Source organism: Scyliorhinus canicula, chromosome 2 (genome assembly GCF_902713615.1).
Source record: "Scyliorhinus canicula chromosome 2, sScyCan1.1, whole genome shotgun sequence".
Taxonomy (NCBI): Eukaryota; Metazoa; Chordata; class Chondrichthyes; order Carcharhiniformes; family Scyliorhinidae; genus Scyliorhinus; species Scyliorhinus canicula.
In genome coordinates this window covers 176496204-176511593 of record NC_052147.1, presented here as the reverse complement: position 1 = coordinate 176511593, position 15390 = coordinate 176496204, and the positions used below count along the sequence as shown (strand labels likewise).

At 49.8% G+C, this 15390-nt stretch overlaps 1 protein-coding gene across 2 annotated transcripts in view; it reads right to left on the bottom strand.

The window, feature by feature from the left end:
• Positions 1-15390, bottom strand: part of dnah7 (dynein, axonemal, heavy chain 7) — a 498762-nt gene that overhangs the window by 313364 nt on the left and 170008 nt on the right. For both annotated transcript variants that reach the window (XR_005459743.1, XM_038789116.1), the window contains exons 22-23: positions 13447-13659; positions 2637-2746 (exon numbers count right to left, since the gene is read on the bottom strand). Coding sequence is in view for 1 of the 2 variants with exons in the window: in XM_038789116.1 (XP_038645044.1) it covers positions 2637-2746; positions 13447-13659 (323 nt within the window). In the remaining variant the exon portion in view is untranslated. The remainder of the gene's footprint in view (positions 1-2636; positions 2747-13446; positions 13660-15390) is intronic.

Genomic DNA, 15390 nt, shown 5'->3' with positions numbered 1-15390 from the left:
TGACCTTTGAGACACCAACGCCCGCCATGCCTCTTATACGGGAGTCGCGCCTGCCAGGTTGTTGATGGGTTGCCACCTCCGCATCCGTTTGAGATTAGTCATCCCAGACATTGGCAGGAAGGTCTGCCCTGCACTGGACAGAACTGAGGCGGACTCAGGCCTTTGTGCACATTCGCCCCAGTAATCTTGTGCACATCTTAATGTTTGAGGCCGGGCCGCATGGATCCCAGATGTCATGCTGGCACAAACTGGCCCACTCTCTTATTAAGTGTGGGCACATGGCTGCAAGTCCAATTGGCAAGTGGACCATCTCTGATGTAGCATTGCCAATGTGCTGGACCCTGGTCCAGAGGCCCCGATCCAGAACCATCTAACAGCACTGTTGTCACCACTGCTGCTATCACCTCTGCTCCCGGTTGTGCCAGCCATTGAGAATCCCAACACCGAGGTTGAAGATGCCGAGATGCCGGATGAAGCCCCGCCCAGCTCTGATTCCGAATCAGGTATGGACATTTTGTTGCCGCCGGAAACTGTTGTGTCAGGTCCCACAACTGAGCAAGCTTTCCAGCGCCACCCAGACACTCCTCGGGAAAGCACCACTCTCCGGTCAGGTATACACCTCTGGATGACACACAGACGACGACCAAAAGCCCCAGACAAAGAAGCTGCGAGACCCTTGGCGTTGGATGTCACTCTGGACTTTGGTGGGGGGGGGGGAAGGAGTGTTATAACCCCCATGGATGTCAATGACCAAGGACAATCCGATTTCCCATGACCTCCATGGAATATGAACATCCCCAATAATGGGGGTGGGGCTTCCCCTTAAAAAGGCGAGCCCTTACTAGTATAAAAACCCTGACCTGTGAGCAGGTCGAGGAGGGAGACCATTCGAGGAATGGAGAGTTGATTGTATTGCTAATAATCCTTGTTCATTGTTTTCTTCCTGCCATTTCATGCATGCTGTTTTGGCAGATTCAACACAAACCATCCCTAATATTCCACATTAACAGTCACCTACATAAAAACCTGCAGACTGCATGCTACCCCTCCCAGTAATACACGTACTAGCCATTAGACACTTGTTTGTCTTCATATCATGCAGCCTTGTCGGGGTCCAGCTTCCCTCCCTTCGGTCTTCCCTTCGCCTTCCATTGTTCATTCTGTTCATCCACCCCCTTCCCTCTGACTGCCACTGTGAGCCTTTGACCTTATTCTTTCTCCTACATTGCCCCCATCGTCTTTGTCAACTCACATCCCCACCGGCTTCATCTCGCACCTCAGCCTCATCCTGCACCCTACCCCCAGTCGAACATCGGACCTTGAAGGATGGCCAGGAGAGCATTGGAATCGCCATGCCTCGTGGTAAAAAATGCATTGATGAAGATTTCAGCAGAAGATGAGCTGAGGTGCAGGCAGAAATGGACAATGTTATGAAGGTGCTCAGTTCAATATCATGCCAAGTTTGAAAATAGTCTGGCCAGCCTCAGATAGTGAACAAGAAGCGAATGGAGTCGGTCGCCATGACATGCCGTTTGTTCCAAATGTTTAATAGGGCTGAGAAGAAGCCAATTGTACTGTTTACACTATAAATACATGGGTCAAAGTAACAGGAAGATTGCAGAAAGAATGTTCTAAAGGATAAAATAAAAGGAAAAACTTTAATTTCTAAAATATACGATGCATAAACAATATTTTTCATTGGAATTTAGGCTTAATGTAGCAACTTTGCTCCCTGATGTCTCCCACTACAACACATCTCCCCACTTGTGAAATAAATGGAGAAATAGCTTTAAAAAGCAATAGTTTCCTGCCAGCAAATGGTTCCATTGGTTTGTTTTTATGTCATTATGTCACTTTTTTGACTCTCACTCACAATGAAGAGGCATCGGAGTCTGGATAATTTGGTGCCAAACTGTTAGACAATGTTCTAATCCTGGGGTTCTGTCTAGTCTATTGAGGCTGATGACTGACAATGATGGCAGATGTGGCAACCATCATGTCATCGTTGAAGGACAATTCTCTGGCGGAAGCTCTTGATTATGTCCATAATTTAACCACTTTAGTGGAGAAGGTGCATGATAGAAGTTTAACCAAGCAGTTTTTGGAAACAAATGTTGAAAATCTAATCGGGAAAATAATTAAGCACACTCCATTAAATGCATTCAGTATTATATAAAAAGTATTTGTGTCATGATTTGATACTTTTAGGTATTTGTTGATTTTTTTTCCCAAAATATTCTATGGTTGAAAAACATACATGCTGAACTAACATCTAGTAAATCTATGACATTGACCTTCAAGCACATCATAATTTGGGACTATGTGAAACAAAGGTCAATGAGTTAACTTACAAGGAATGCTTCCTTGTTATTCTGCAGTTTTGCTTTGTTAATAAATCAAAATGAGACCAGAGATTATGTGGAGAAGTGGAGAGCCACTATAAATTCTACTTTAATATATATCTTGGGGATTACTGTATCCAGGTACGGTTTTCTACTTCTTTGCTTTTGCTCATCAGTTCACTGATTAAGATAATTTATCCAAATGTACATCATATTCTTATTCATATCTGAGCAATATTTCATAGCATTGTATCCTACTTTGTTTATTCAAGAACCAAATGCAAAAGCGCTCACCTGTAGCATCTGTCTGTAAGTGGAGTGATAACAAGGCGGTCAGTGTTTCCAAGATATTCATAACCATAGGGTAAACCTGCATTGATCATTTTTGTTTGAAGTTCATTTTCCTATTAAGTGAAGAGTACAATGAGCTGTAAAAAGAGACATCTATGCCACATGAGTGCTAGGCAATGACAGTCTCTAACAAGAGAGAATCTAACCATCTCCTCTGTAATTCAATGGCATTATCATCGCTGAATTCCCCACGATCAACATCCTGGAGGTTACCATTGACCAGAAACTGATATGGATCAGCTATATAGATACTGTGGCCTATTTCCTCTTTAGTTGCAACCAGTGATGTGCTGAGCCAATTAATCTCTAATTACTACCTTAATCACTTGTTGACTATTAACTATGTCCTATCCTAACAGATACTCCTCTTTCTTTAACTGAAAGTAATCCTTAGATGGAACAAAGAAATAAAAATTATCTTTGTTTTTCCATTCTATATAATACAATCAAAATAAACTATATCATACAAACAACAAAGTTACATTTCATACAATTGACCTTCCCGATTACCCCTTCTTTAAGAAATATATAAAAATGTACCAAAAAAACACTTAAAGCTCCTCATATCAAAAGACGTCCCTCTTTGAGAATGTCCAGTAATTTTCCGAGCTTGCTCCTCTTTTTGTGAGATAATCAGACAATTGATGGCTGGTATCAATCCAATTAAGTTTGGAGATTTCTTTGATCTTGAACATTTGTTTTAGACGTACAGGGGGGCGATTCTCCTAGACCCGTGCCAGGCTACCTCACTGGTGGGAGGGGCCTCCGATTGTGTCTGGCCCGCGATCGGGGTCCACCGATCAGCGGGCCGGCCTCTACCCCCCCGAGCCTACTTTCCTGAACACCGACCCCATGTTGGGTCGGGGCTGGAGTGCGTAAGACATTCCCCGCGCATGCGCAGGATGGCGCAGCCCAACTGTGCATGGGCAGGATTGAGCTGGCCCAACTGCGCATGCGCGGGTTGGCACGGCGCCCATAAGGAGGCTGGAGCTGCATGAACCACTCCAGCACGGTGCTGGCTCCCTATAGGGGCCAGAATAGGTCGTGCTGTTTGTGCTGTCGTGAAACACGACGGCGTTCACGACAGCGTGAACACTTGGCCACCATATCGGAGAATCGCCCCCACAATATTGATTCGCAATCTTTTTTCATTAATTCACTTTGCACATGATCCGAAAGTGACTGAGGGTCTATGTAACCCTCAAAAGGTATCGTTACTAAATCCTCTTTTGTAGTTCGAATTTATTCCAGTATCTTCGATATGAAGAATGCCATGTCTATTGCCTCAACAAGGGCGAGAGTTTCTGCTGCCAAAGTACTCTTTACTAGTCTCTAAATGTTTTTAGCTCCCCACGGCAAAGGTCAATATTTACTTCTTTCCCTCATAAAAAATATTATAAATCCTCCTGCATGTGAAAACCCATCACTGCATAACAAACATCACTAAAATCAATTAGTTTTGTATTCCATGCAAGAGCCAAAGATGGGAGTTTCAAGACATAATGCTTCATTTTTTATTTTTTTATGTTTTATTTGCCCAAATAACACCATCAACCTTCGGATTGTTCATTGCCGTACTCAATTCTAAAAGATTAAAACCGACATCCAGCTTGTTTGTATGCTCATCCAATTCATTTGCCCAGTTAGACTTCTCAGCCCCTCCAGCTAAGTTTTGGATACCACTGTATCTCTGGGAGGCCATCTCATGATTAACTGCGATGGTATTAGCATACTCAAAATAGGATTACTAATGCAAAGTCACATTCGATTCACTCTGCCTGATTTCCAATCCATTGTATTTAAAGGCTCCAGAGGCCTGATTTCCAATCTTGAACTCTGTTCTAAGCCCATCAATGACAATCTTTTCAAATTCACTGCGCCCACTCACACAAAAAGTAATCTTCATGCATCTTGAAGATGCTGGAAAGTTCCTTTCCCAATGGTGCCAAGAAATATTGCAGGGTCTGCTTTCAACTGTAGACAGTCCAATTTTAGTAAAACAGGCCTCACTGAGAAATATCACACCCTGGAAGCGTTGTTTAAAGTATTTGTGAATTTATTTAACTTCCAGAGTGTCCCTTCTGCATTTGCCACCTCCTTTGGAGTGCTGAGTAAAACTTCCCTTTGAAGCTGGTCTCTCTGCAAAAAGGCAGCTAAATAGCAATTGATTTGCATTCTCAAGAAGTTGTTGCTAACAAAGCAAAGATGGTTGTCAAAATTTTCTTTCCTGCCGTAGGTGCATCTGCTCTTATATTTTAGTCACCCACCTTTTATTCAAACTCTCATGCGACTAGACTGGCTTTAGTCTTACAAGTCGCATCAGGGAGCATCCCTTCCCATGCATATTCATCGGCGTGGCAGGGCTGGCTGTCTCCTATCCTGCACTGCTATGTAAACCCCAAATTCTCTCCAGGTGTGTAATTCTTGCTGTTTGGCATATTTCATTAATTTGTCTCCTAATGTTTTCCTAGCCACTAAGACTTCTTGATCACATGGGCTTTAGCTCCTTCTGGCATTCTTGGTCTGTGCAATATTCCTTGACCTTGTTAAACTATGTCCTCTATCCTGCCTTCTATCTCATTCCTGACTGCTACTATTTGATCTCCCCCTCCGATATACATGTATTCTTTTGACAGTCCGTGATCTCTTCCTGGAGACATGTTCAGTCCCAGACCCACTGTCTGAACTCACACTACAATTTCTTGCTTTCCATTTTTTCACTTCACATTTCCAATCCTGCTGCCCCTGATCTTGTTCAATTAATCAGTTCTTGTCTTTTCCAGTGGCCTTCCCTGCCCAGCCTATATTGGTTGCATCTCTCCATTGACTCGTCCCTTCTGGCAAGTATGTAATAATAATCTTTATTAGTCTCACAAGTAGACTTACATTAATACTGCAATTAAGTTACTGTAAATCTAGTGCCAGCTTTTGGCAGTTGTCCTCTGGGAAAAATCACCTCATGTTCTTCATCCGCATCACTGTGTCTTGGTTGAGTCAGGTGTTCCACTTAGGCTTTAACAGCACGGCATGGGGATGGCAAAACTTTAGTAAAATAATTCAGTTTCAGAAGGGGAAGGTGGTAACGGACCAGAGTGGTAGGAATATCATAGTTATGGAGATGTTAGAAGGTACATCGGTGGTATTGGCGAGCGTGTACGTGCCAAATTGGAACAGTGTGGAGTTATGAAGAGGATGTTGGCTGCCATACCAGGCATGGACACACACCAGTTGATCTTGGGGGGGGAGATTTGAATTATGTTTTGAATTCTAAGTTGGATCATTCTAAGCCAAAGCTGTTGGTCCCTTCGGAGTTGAAATGAAAAAATGAAATGAAAATCGCTTATTGTCACGAGTAGGCTTCAAATGAAGTTACTGTGAAAAGCCCCTAGTCGCCACATTCCGGCGCCTGTTCGGGGAGGCTGTTACGGGAATCGAACCGTGCTGCTGGCTTGCCTTGGTCTGCTTTCAAAGCCAGCGATTAGCCATGTGAGCTAAACAGCAACGGTACTGATGGCGTTTAGGAAGGAGATGGGTGGAGTGGATCCATGTTGGTTTTTGCACCCTGGGGGTAGGGAATTATTCTTCTTTTCTCTGGTGCATAAAGTGTAATCGAGAATCAACTTTTTTGTGATGGGGAGATCTTTGTTGCCAGGGGTGAGGAAAGCGGAATATTCCGCAATAGTTATTTCAGACCACACTCCTCACCTGGTTGATGTGGTTTTGGAGACGGGTCCGGTTCAATAGCCGGCATGGAGTTTGGATGTGGGGCTGTTGGCAGATTTGAGATTTTGTGTGAAGGTGGCAAACGTGTGGTGTTGAACAAAAATGGGAAGGTTTCACCCTCAGTATTATGGGAGGCCCTGAAGGTGGCGGTGAGAGGGGAGATAATCTCCCATCAGGTGCAGGTGGATAGGGAGGCAAGGAAGGAACACCAAAGGTTGGTGGACAACAAATCAAATCAAATGAGATCTTGAAGTAGATGGTAGATATTTTAGTGACCCTACTCAAGAGCTCCTGGCTAGTAGGAAGAAGCTGCAGGTTCAGTTTGACCTATATCCACTGATAAGGCAATGCACCAGTTGCAGCGCTTGAGGAGGGTAATGAACAAATATAGGGAGAAGGCGAGTCGTCTTTCTGCTCGTCAACTGAGATGGCAGGCGGCCTCCCGTGTGATTGTTCAGGTTCGGGATTGGGGTGGCGGACGAGTGTCTGCACCAGATAAAGTCAATCAAGCATTTGAGGCTCAATACCATGACCCTCTGCCCCCGACAGATCAGTAACTCCTCAGCATTGTGGACTTTGGCCCTTGGATCGTTGGATCATAGGCATCACTAAGCTAAGAGAACACCCCTCCCAAGAATGGACCTTGCCTTCCCTGCAATTGATAAGTAATTCCCAACATTCAGAGTGACAGTCAGGATTCAGCAAGCTCCGTCTCTCCCCTCAACCCCACCTTTGCCACACTACTACTAGGCCAAACAAAGATTTGAATGCCTCTGGCCTGTGATTCCTCTGAAGCATTCTGTGCCCGAAAGGTATGAAATAAAGTTGGCTTCCAAACAGAGAATTTGCTGGGAAACTTTTCCCAGAATCTTTCAAACCCTAATTTATTTGTATAATAAAACAATTTTTCACCTAAATAAAAGTGAGGGACTTCCGGTTGCGGCTATGACCAGCTAAGTCGCACGTTTGGCTGCTCCTGCTACAAAGGTGTTTTCGGGCCGATTGGAGGGCCCCAACGGCGCTGTAAGGACAAATCCCGGTGGGGGAAGGCTCCCTGAAGAGAACCAGACCAACTTTATGGTCGGTACCCGGAGTGGGGTGGTAAAGAAAGCAACAGCAGCTCCCAAAAAAAAGCGGGGGAAGAAGACCAAAATGGCGGCCGGTGGCACACCCGAGGAATGGAGGAAATGGGCGGAGGAGCAGCAGGCCGCTCTCCTGCGCTTCTTTACGGAGCTGAAAATGGAGCTCTTGGAGTCAATGAATGCGACGACCACCAGGCTGATGGGAGCCCAGGCGACCCAAGAGGCGTCGATTCGGGAGCTGCAGCAGGAGATGACTGCGAGGGAGGAGGAGGCCACGGTCCTCGTGGGAAAGGTAGAGGTGCACGAGGCACTCCACCTGAAATGGCAGAGCCGTTTTGAGGAGCTGGATACCCGAATGAGGCGGAAGAACCTGAGGATCTTGGGCCTGACAGAAGGCCTGGAGGGGTCAGACCTCCCGGGATATGTAGCAGAAATGCTGAGCTCCCTGATGGGGGCAGGGGCCGTCCCTTCGCCCCTGGAGCTGGAAGAGGCCTACAGGGTCATGGCTAGGAAGCCAAGAGCAAATGAGCCCCCGAGGGCGGTGCTGGTGCGGTTCCAGCGACTCAGCGACCGTGAGAGAGTGCTGGAGTGGGCCAAGAGGGAAAGGAGCAGCAAGTGGGAGAATTCGATGGTGAGGGTCTACCAGGACTGGAGTGCGGAGGTGGCAAAGCGGCGGGCCCGGTACAACCGGACGAAGGCGGTGCTACATGAAAAACGGATCAGGTTCGGAATGCTGCAGCCAGCGCGCTTGTGGGTCACCTACAAGAACCAACACCACTATTTTGAGTCCCCAGAGGAGGCGTGGGCCTTTGTACAGGAAGAGAAACTGGACTCGAATTAGACCCAGGGGATACTTGGCGGCCGTAGCCGCTCGGGTACTTTCAGCTGAACTCTTTGTTTGGGTCTTGAACTCTTGCTGGGGGTTTTTCTTCTGATGTTTTTTCCCCCCTTTGCCAACTTCCCTTAGTTATTGTTATTGTGGTTATTCATGGTTATTTATGGTTATTTATGCTGTTTGGTAGAGGGCGACTGTTAAGTACATTGTTATTGGTTATCTATCTGTTATTTATAATGTTAAGTTGGGGAGGCGGGACGGGGGGGGAGAGCAGATCGGGGATATAGGCTCCTGGGGGGGCTCTTTACAGGCATGGACGGGGACGGGGGTGGAACTGAAGATGGCGGGGTGGGGTGTGGCAGGGCGAAAGCGCGGGCTTTCCTCTGTTTTCCCGCGCGCGGGGCAGAGGAGGGGGGAGGGGAGGAGTGCGGGGCGTGGCTAGCAATGGCGACCTTTCCCGCGCTGGAGCGGGGCCAGGGAGGAGTGGCAAGGGGGGGGAGGCCCCCCCCCCCCCCCGAGCCGGGGGGAGTCGGAGTGTGGCAGGAGCAGCCGGGTCAGCGTGAACCAGCTGACTTACGGGAGTACGATGGAGGGTACATCGCGGCTAGGAGGGGTCCTAGCCTGGGGGAGGGTTAGGGAGGGACACCGGGTTGCTGCTGCAAAGACCAGAAACGGGAAGTGGAGGACTGGAGAGGTGGGGGGAGGGGGACATCGCCATGGGGAGCGGGTCAGAAGGGGAGGGTCAACCCGGGGCGAGCAGGGAACAGGACATGGCTAATCGGCAGGGGAAGGGGGTGGGTCGTCCCGCGACCCGGCTGATCACTTGGAACGTGAGGGGGCTGAATGGGCCGGTCAAGAGATCAAGGGTATTCTCACACCTGAAGGGACTGAAGGCTGATGTAGCAATGTTACAGGAGACCCATTTGAAGGTAGTGGACCAGGTTCGCCTGAGAAGGGGGTGGGTGGGACAGGTGTTCCACTCTGGATTGGACGCAAAGAACCGGGGGGTGGCGATTCTGGTGGGAAAGAGGTTGTCGTTCGTGGCGGAGGAGGTGGTGGCGGATAAGGAGGGTAGGTATGTGATGGTGAAGGGTAAGCTGCAGGGGGAGAAAGTGGTGATGGTCAACGTATATGCCCCGAACTGGGATGACGCGGGTTTTATGAGGCGCCTATTGGGCCTCATTCCGGGACTGGAGGCAGGGGGCTTGATCATGGGGGGGACTTTAACACAGTGCTGGACCCCGGGCCAGACAGATCGAGCTCAAGGACCAATAGGAGGCCGGCAGCGGCACAAGTGCTGAGGGGGTATATGGAGCAGATGGGAGGAGTAGACCCATGGAGGTTTGGTAGGCCGAGGGCGAGGTAGTATTCCTTTTTCTCCCACGTCCATAGAGTGTACTCCAGAATCGATTTCTTCGTGTTGAGCAGGGGGCTGATCCCGAGGGTACGGGAAGCTGAGTACTCGGCCATTGCGATCTCTGATCATGCACCACATTGGGTGGATGTGGAAATGGGGGAGGCGCGGGACCAGCGCCCGCTGTGGCGGCTGGATGTGGGGCTGTTAGCGGACGACGAGGTGTGTAAAAGGGTCCGGAAGAGCATTGAGAGCTATCTGGACTTGAACGACACGGGTGAGGTGCAGGTGGGGATGGTCTGGGAGGCCCTGAAGGCAGTGATCAGGGGAGAGCTGATCTCCATAAGGGCACACAGAGAAAGAAAGGAGAGGCAGGAGAGGGAGAGGCTGGTGGGGGAGCTATTGGAAGTGGATAGGAGATATGCGGAGGCACCAGAGGAGGGGCTGCTGGGAGAACGGCGCAGCCTGCAGGTCAAGTTCGACCTGCTGACCACCAGGAAGGCAGAGACGCAGTGGAGAAGGGCACAGGGCGCGGCCTATGAGTATGGGGAAAAGGCGAGCAGGATGCTGGCACACCAGCTTCGCAAACGAGATGCGGCTAGGGAGATTGGGGGAGTGAAGGAGAGGGGCGGGAAGGTAGTGCAGAAGGGGCAAGAAGTGAATGGGGTCTTCAGGGATTTTTACAAGGAGTTGTATCGGTCTGAGCCGCCGACGAGGAGAGGGGGAATGGAGGACTTCCTAAACAAATTGAGGTTCCCAAGGGTCCAGGAGGGGCTGGTAGAAGGGCTGGGGGCGCCAATAGGGCTAGAGGAGCTAGTCAAGGGAATAGGTCAGATGCAAGCGGGGAAGGCGCCGGGGCCAGATGGGTTCCCGGTGGAATTCTACAAGAAAAATGTGGACTTGGTGGGACCGGTACTGGCACGAGCCTTTAATGAGGCGCGAGAGGGGGGGGTTCTGCCCCCGACAATGTCGCAGGCTCTGATCTCCCTGATATTGAAGCGGGATAAAGACCCCGTGCAGTGCGGGTCCTACAGGCCTATCTCGCTTCTGAACGTGGATGCCATGTTGCTGGCAAAGATCCTGGCAGCTAGAATAGAGGATTGTGTGCCAGGGGTAATCCATGAGGACCAGACGGGGTTCGTGAAGGGGCGGCAGCTCAACACGAACGTGCGGAGATTGCTGAATGTAATTATGATGCCGGCAGTGGAGGGGGAGGCTGAGATAGTGGTAGCGCTGGACGCGGAGAAGGCATTCGATAGGGTGGAGTGGGAGTACCTGTGGGAGACTGTTGGAACGGTTTGGGTTTGGGGAAGGGTTTATTAAGTGGGTGAAGTTGCTCTACTCGGCCCCGACGGCGAGTGTAGTGACAAACGGGAGGAGGTCGGAGTATTTCGGGCTCCACCGAGGGACCAGGCAGGGATGTCCCCTATCCCCCCTACTTTTCGCACTGGCGATTGAACCGTTGGCGATGGCACTGAGGGGTTCAGGGGGGTGGAGAGGACTGACTAGGGGAGGGGAGGAACATCGAGTATCGCTGTATGCGGATGATCTACTGCTGTACGTGGCAGACCCAGAAGGGGGAATGCCGGAGATAATGGAACTATTAGCAGAGTTTGGGGACTTTTCGGGGTACAAACTAAATTTGGGCAAAAGCGAGGTTTTTGTGATACACCCGGGGGATCAGGGAGAGGGTATTGGGAGACTCCCCTTCAAGCGAGCAGGAAAGAGCTTTAGGTACTTAGGGGTGCAGGTGGCAAGGAACTGGGGGACCCTCCACAAGTTGAACTTTTCCAGGCTGGTGGAACAGATGGAGGAGGAATTTAAGAGGTGGGACATGGTACCGTTGTCGCTGGCGGGGAGGGTGCAGTCAATCAAAATGACGGTCCTCCCAAGGTTCTTGTTTTTATTTCAGTGCTTGCCCATCTTCCTCCCTAGGGCCTTCTTCAAAAAGGTGACGAGTAGCATCATGAGCTACGTGTGGGCGCATGGCACCCCAAGGGTGAGGAGGGTCTTTTTGGAGCGGAGTAGGGACAGTGGTGGGCTGGCACTACCCAATCTCTCGGGGTATTACTGGGCGGCAAATGTGTCAATGGTGCGCAAGTGGATGATGGAAGGGGAGGGGGCAGCTTGGAAACGAATGGAGAGGGCGTCCTGTGGCAACACAAGCCTGGGGGCCCTAGTAACGGCACCATGGCCGCTCCCCCCCACGAGGTACACCACGAGCCCGGTGGTGGCGGCCACCCTCAAGATATGGGGGCAGTGGAGGCGACACAGGGGGGAAATGGGAGGTCTGTTGGCGGCGCCAATAAGAGGGAACCATAGATTCATCCCGGGGAACATCGACGGGGGATTTCAGAGCTGGTACAGGGTGGGCATACGGCAGCTGAAGGACCTGTTTATAGAGGGGAGGTTTGCGAGCCTGGGAGGGCTGGAGGAGAAGTTTGAGCTCCCCCCGGGAAACATGTTCAGATATTTACAAGTGAAGGCATTTGCTAGGCGGCAGGTGGAGGGGTTCCCCCTGCTCCCCAGTAAGGGGGCGAGTGATAGGGTGCTCTCGGGGGTCTGGGTCGGAGGGGGGAAGATATCAGACATCTACAAGATAATGCAGGAGGCGGAAGAAGCATCAGGGGAGGAGCTGAAAGCCAAGTGGGAAGGGGAGCTGGGAGAGCAGATAGAAGACGGGACGTGGGCGGATGCACTGGAGAAGGTCAATTCTTCCTCCTCGTGTGCGAGGCTGAGCCTCATTCAATTTAAGGTGCTGCATAGAGCTCACATGACGGGGACAAGGATGAGCCGGTTCTTTGGGGGTGAGGACAGGTGTGTCAGATGTCTGGGAAGCCCAGCGAACCATGTGCATATGTTCTGGGCATGTCCGGTGCTGGAAGGGTTCTGGAAGGGGGTGGCAAGGACGGTGTCGAAGGTGGTGGGGTCCAGGGTCAAACCAGGATGGGGGCTTGCAATCTTTGGGGTCGGGGTAGAACCGGGGGTACAGGAGGCTAGGGAGGCCGGAATACTGGCCTTTGCGTCCCTAGTGGCTCGACGAAGGATATTAATTCAATGGAAGGACGCGAGGCCTCCAAGCGTTGAAACTTGGATTAACGATATGGCTAGCTATATTCAGCTAGAAAGGATCAAATTTGCCCTGAGAGGGTCGGTACAGGGATTCTCCAGGCGGTGGCAACCTTTCCTTAACTTTTTAGATCAGAGATAGGCGTACGGGGTCGTGGCAGCAGCAACCCGGGGGGGGGGGGGGGGGGGAGGGGAGGGGTGGAGGGGAGGGGAGGGGAGGGGAGGGGAGGGGAGGGGGGGCAGCAATGGTCGTGGGGGGACAAGCACGACTGTAACGCGGGCAAGTCTGCCCGCTGCTCATGTCTGAAACTGTAGGCTGCCTTGTTTGTTAAGTTGGTGCTTGGGGGGGGGGGGGGGGGAGTGCTGGGGCGCGCGAGAGGGCGGGCGAGGGAGGGATATTTGCCTAGAGGGATTGTGTTGTAAATAATTTAAAAATTAGTAGGGGTAAATGTCTGTATGGAAAAACTCTTTCAATAAAAATTATTTAAAAAAAATAAAATAAAAGTGAGGCAAACAACTAGTTTTGGTTTTGTGTTATTTGAGCTGATGACCAAAAATTTATCTAATGCTTTTTCATACATAAATTTCAATTCTTCAGCAATAGAATGACAAAGTTAATGAATTAATCTAATAAAAAAATGTTCTTCCAGGCAGTTTAACAAACTCAGGGCGTTATCACTATTCATTTACCTCCCAGTAGTATCTCAGCTGGCTCAGCCATTCAAAGTCATTTTCGTCAGTGATTTTTTTCTTCACCAGAACTGCCAAGACATCTCTGGCATGAACGTCTAACACAACCAATGCCCCAAGAGTAACACGATTCTGCTTGGATAGTTTTCCACGTACTAAGGCAACAATGTCATCAATCTGGCTATTATTCAGATCCAGAAACTGCTCCAGGATCTAAGAAATAAATGGAGTAAGCAATTTAACTGTATGCCATCAGGATCAAACACAGTTTAAATTATACACAGCAAACAATTATTTTTCTGCCATTATCGATGAATGAGTAAAATAAACAAGTCCATTGTAAAAGGAAAGCTACGTGGATGCTGGAACTTTGAAGTAAGGTATAAAATTATGGTAATATTCAGCGGGTCTGGCAGCAGTATTGTCGAGGGAAACAGGGTTAACGGGCTAAATCCTCCACTCCTCAACACTGGAAATGTGAATTGCAATCGGGCGGAGAATCGGGTGTACGGACAAAATTGATATTCGCATCCGGCGCCGAACCGAACACCATTCTCCGGTCCCTCGTTGTTGACAATAGCGAGGTTTATGCCCCATGGCGGCGGCGGCAGCATGCAAAACCGGCATTTAAATTTATTTGTATTTAATTCACGGATTGGACGCGGTACGCTCAGGACCTCCGCGATTCTCCACCCCTCTCTGGTGGAAGTTATCCAGCACGGTTTACTATAGGTATTTACAAGTGGGGCCTGGGTGCCATGGCAGCTGAGGGAGAGAAGGTTAGCAAAGTTTTAAATACTGTTAAAAATTGTACCATTTGCTGGGGAGTGGCTGCCAATGCCAGGAGGAGTGGCAAGAAGTGATTTGGTGACAGCTTTGTGTGTGTCCCCCTCATGATTGGGGTGGCCTGGCACAAACATCATTGTTGCAGTAAATGCACTATTTGGTACAAGTTACGGGCCCTTGGCTTCTCACTCTGCTGACTGCTCACTGTGTCCTGTAAATGTCCACCTAGCCTCTGGTCATTTGGGAGCCCATCCAGGCCAGACCCAAGCTGACCCATCAATGGATGGGCATGACCAAGCGCAATCAGTGGCACAACAGGTGCTGGCACTCAGTGCACTCACCAGAAGCGATGGCCCACAGCAGGAGAAGCAGGTGAACAGCAGAGCCAACCCCAAACAAAGGATACATACAAAGTGGCATGTGTTGGGGTTTGGTGCAGGATTGAATATGAGTGAAATGGATTTTGATTGGCCTCTGGGGGTGGCGGGATGGGGAGGGTGGAGGGAATTATTCATCTTTTTGCGACGCTGCAAGCCATTCCACCTAGTGAGGCCAACAGCGCGCGTCGCCTCTGCCACCTCCGCCCAATCCCAGTTTACGTCCGCAGCTGTAGCATCCTGCACACCTTGGGGAAAAGGGTGTCCCTCCTCTCCTCCACCGCATCCAGCATTCTCTCCAGCTCACCCTCCATGAACCTTGGAGCAGATCTCTGTGGAGCCATCCTCTTATCTGGAATGACGGTGTCTGGGGAGTGGAGTACTTATAAGCAGCTCAAGGTCGCTAAGTTCTCTAGTGCCAATTCCAGTCCCAGCGAATCCAATGCCGGTGGGAATGGGAATTTCTCTAGATTCACATGGACAGAGTGCTGGCCCATTAGGATGTCCTGAATTGTTCCGGAACTGTTGCCCCAATGGGAACGTGAATGAACTTCGGTGCCGTCGTCAACATTTAGTCTCTCAACAGGTCAGTGACAATTTGTCAGAACTTGGAGTGCTTAGAGATGAGACAGGGCCATAACTTTGTCAAAGTGGCAAGTCACATTGGATTGCCACTCCAAACCCACTTGGCTATGTCAAATCTCTTCAGCGCCTGCCTCGCCTGACTTTCCTGACATGGGCTGAACAAGACCCAGGCAGCGCAGCAGTCATGAAGGCCCAG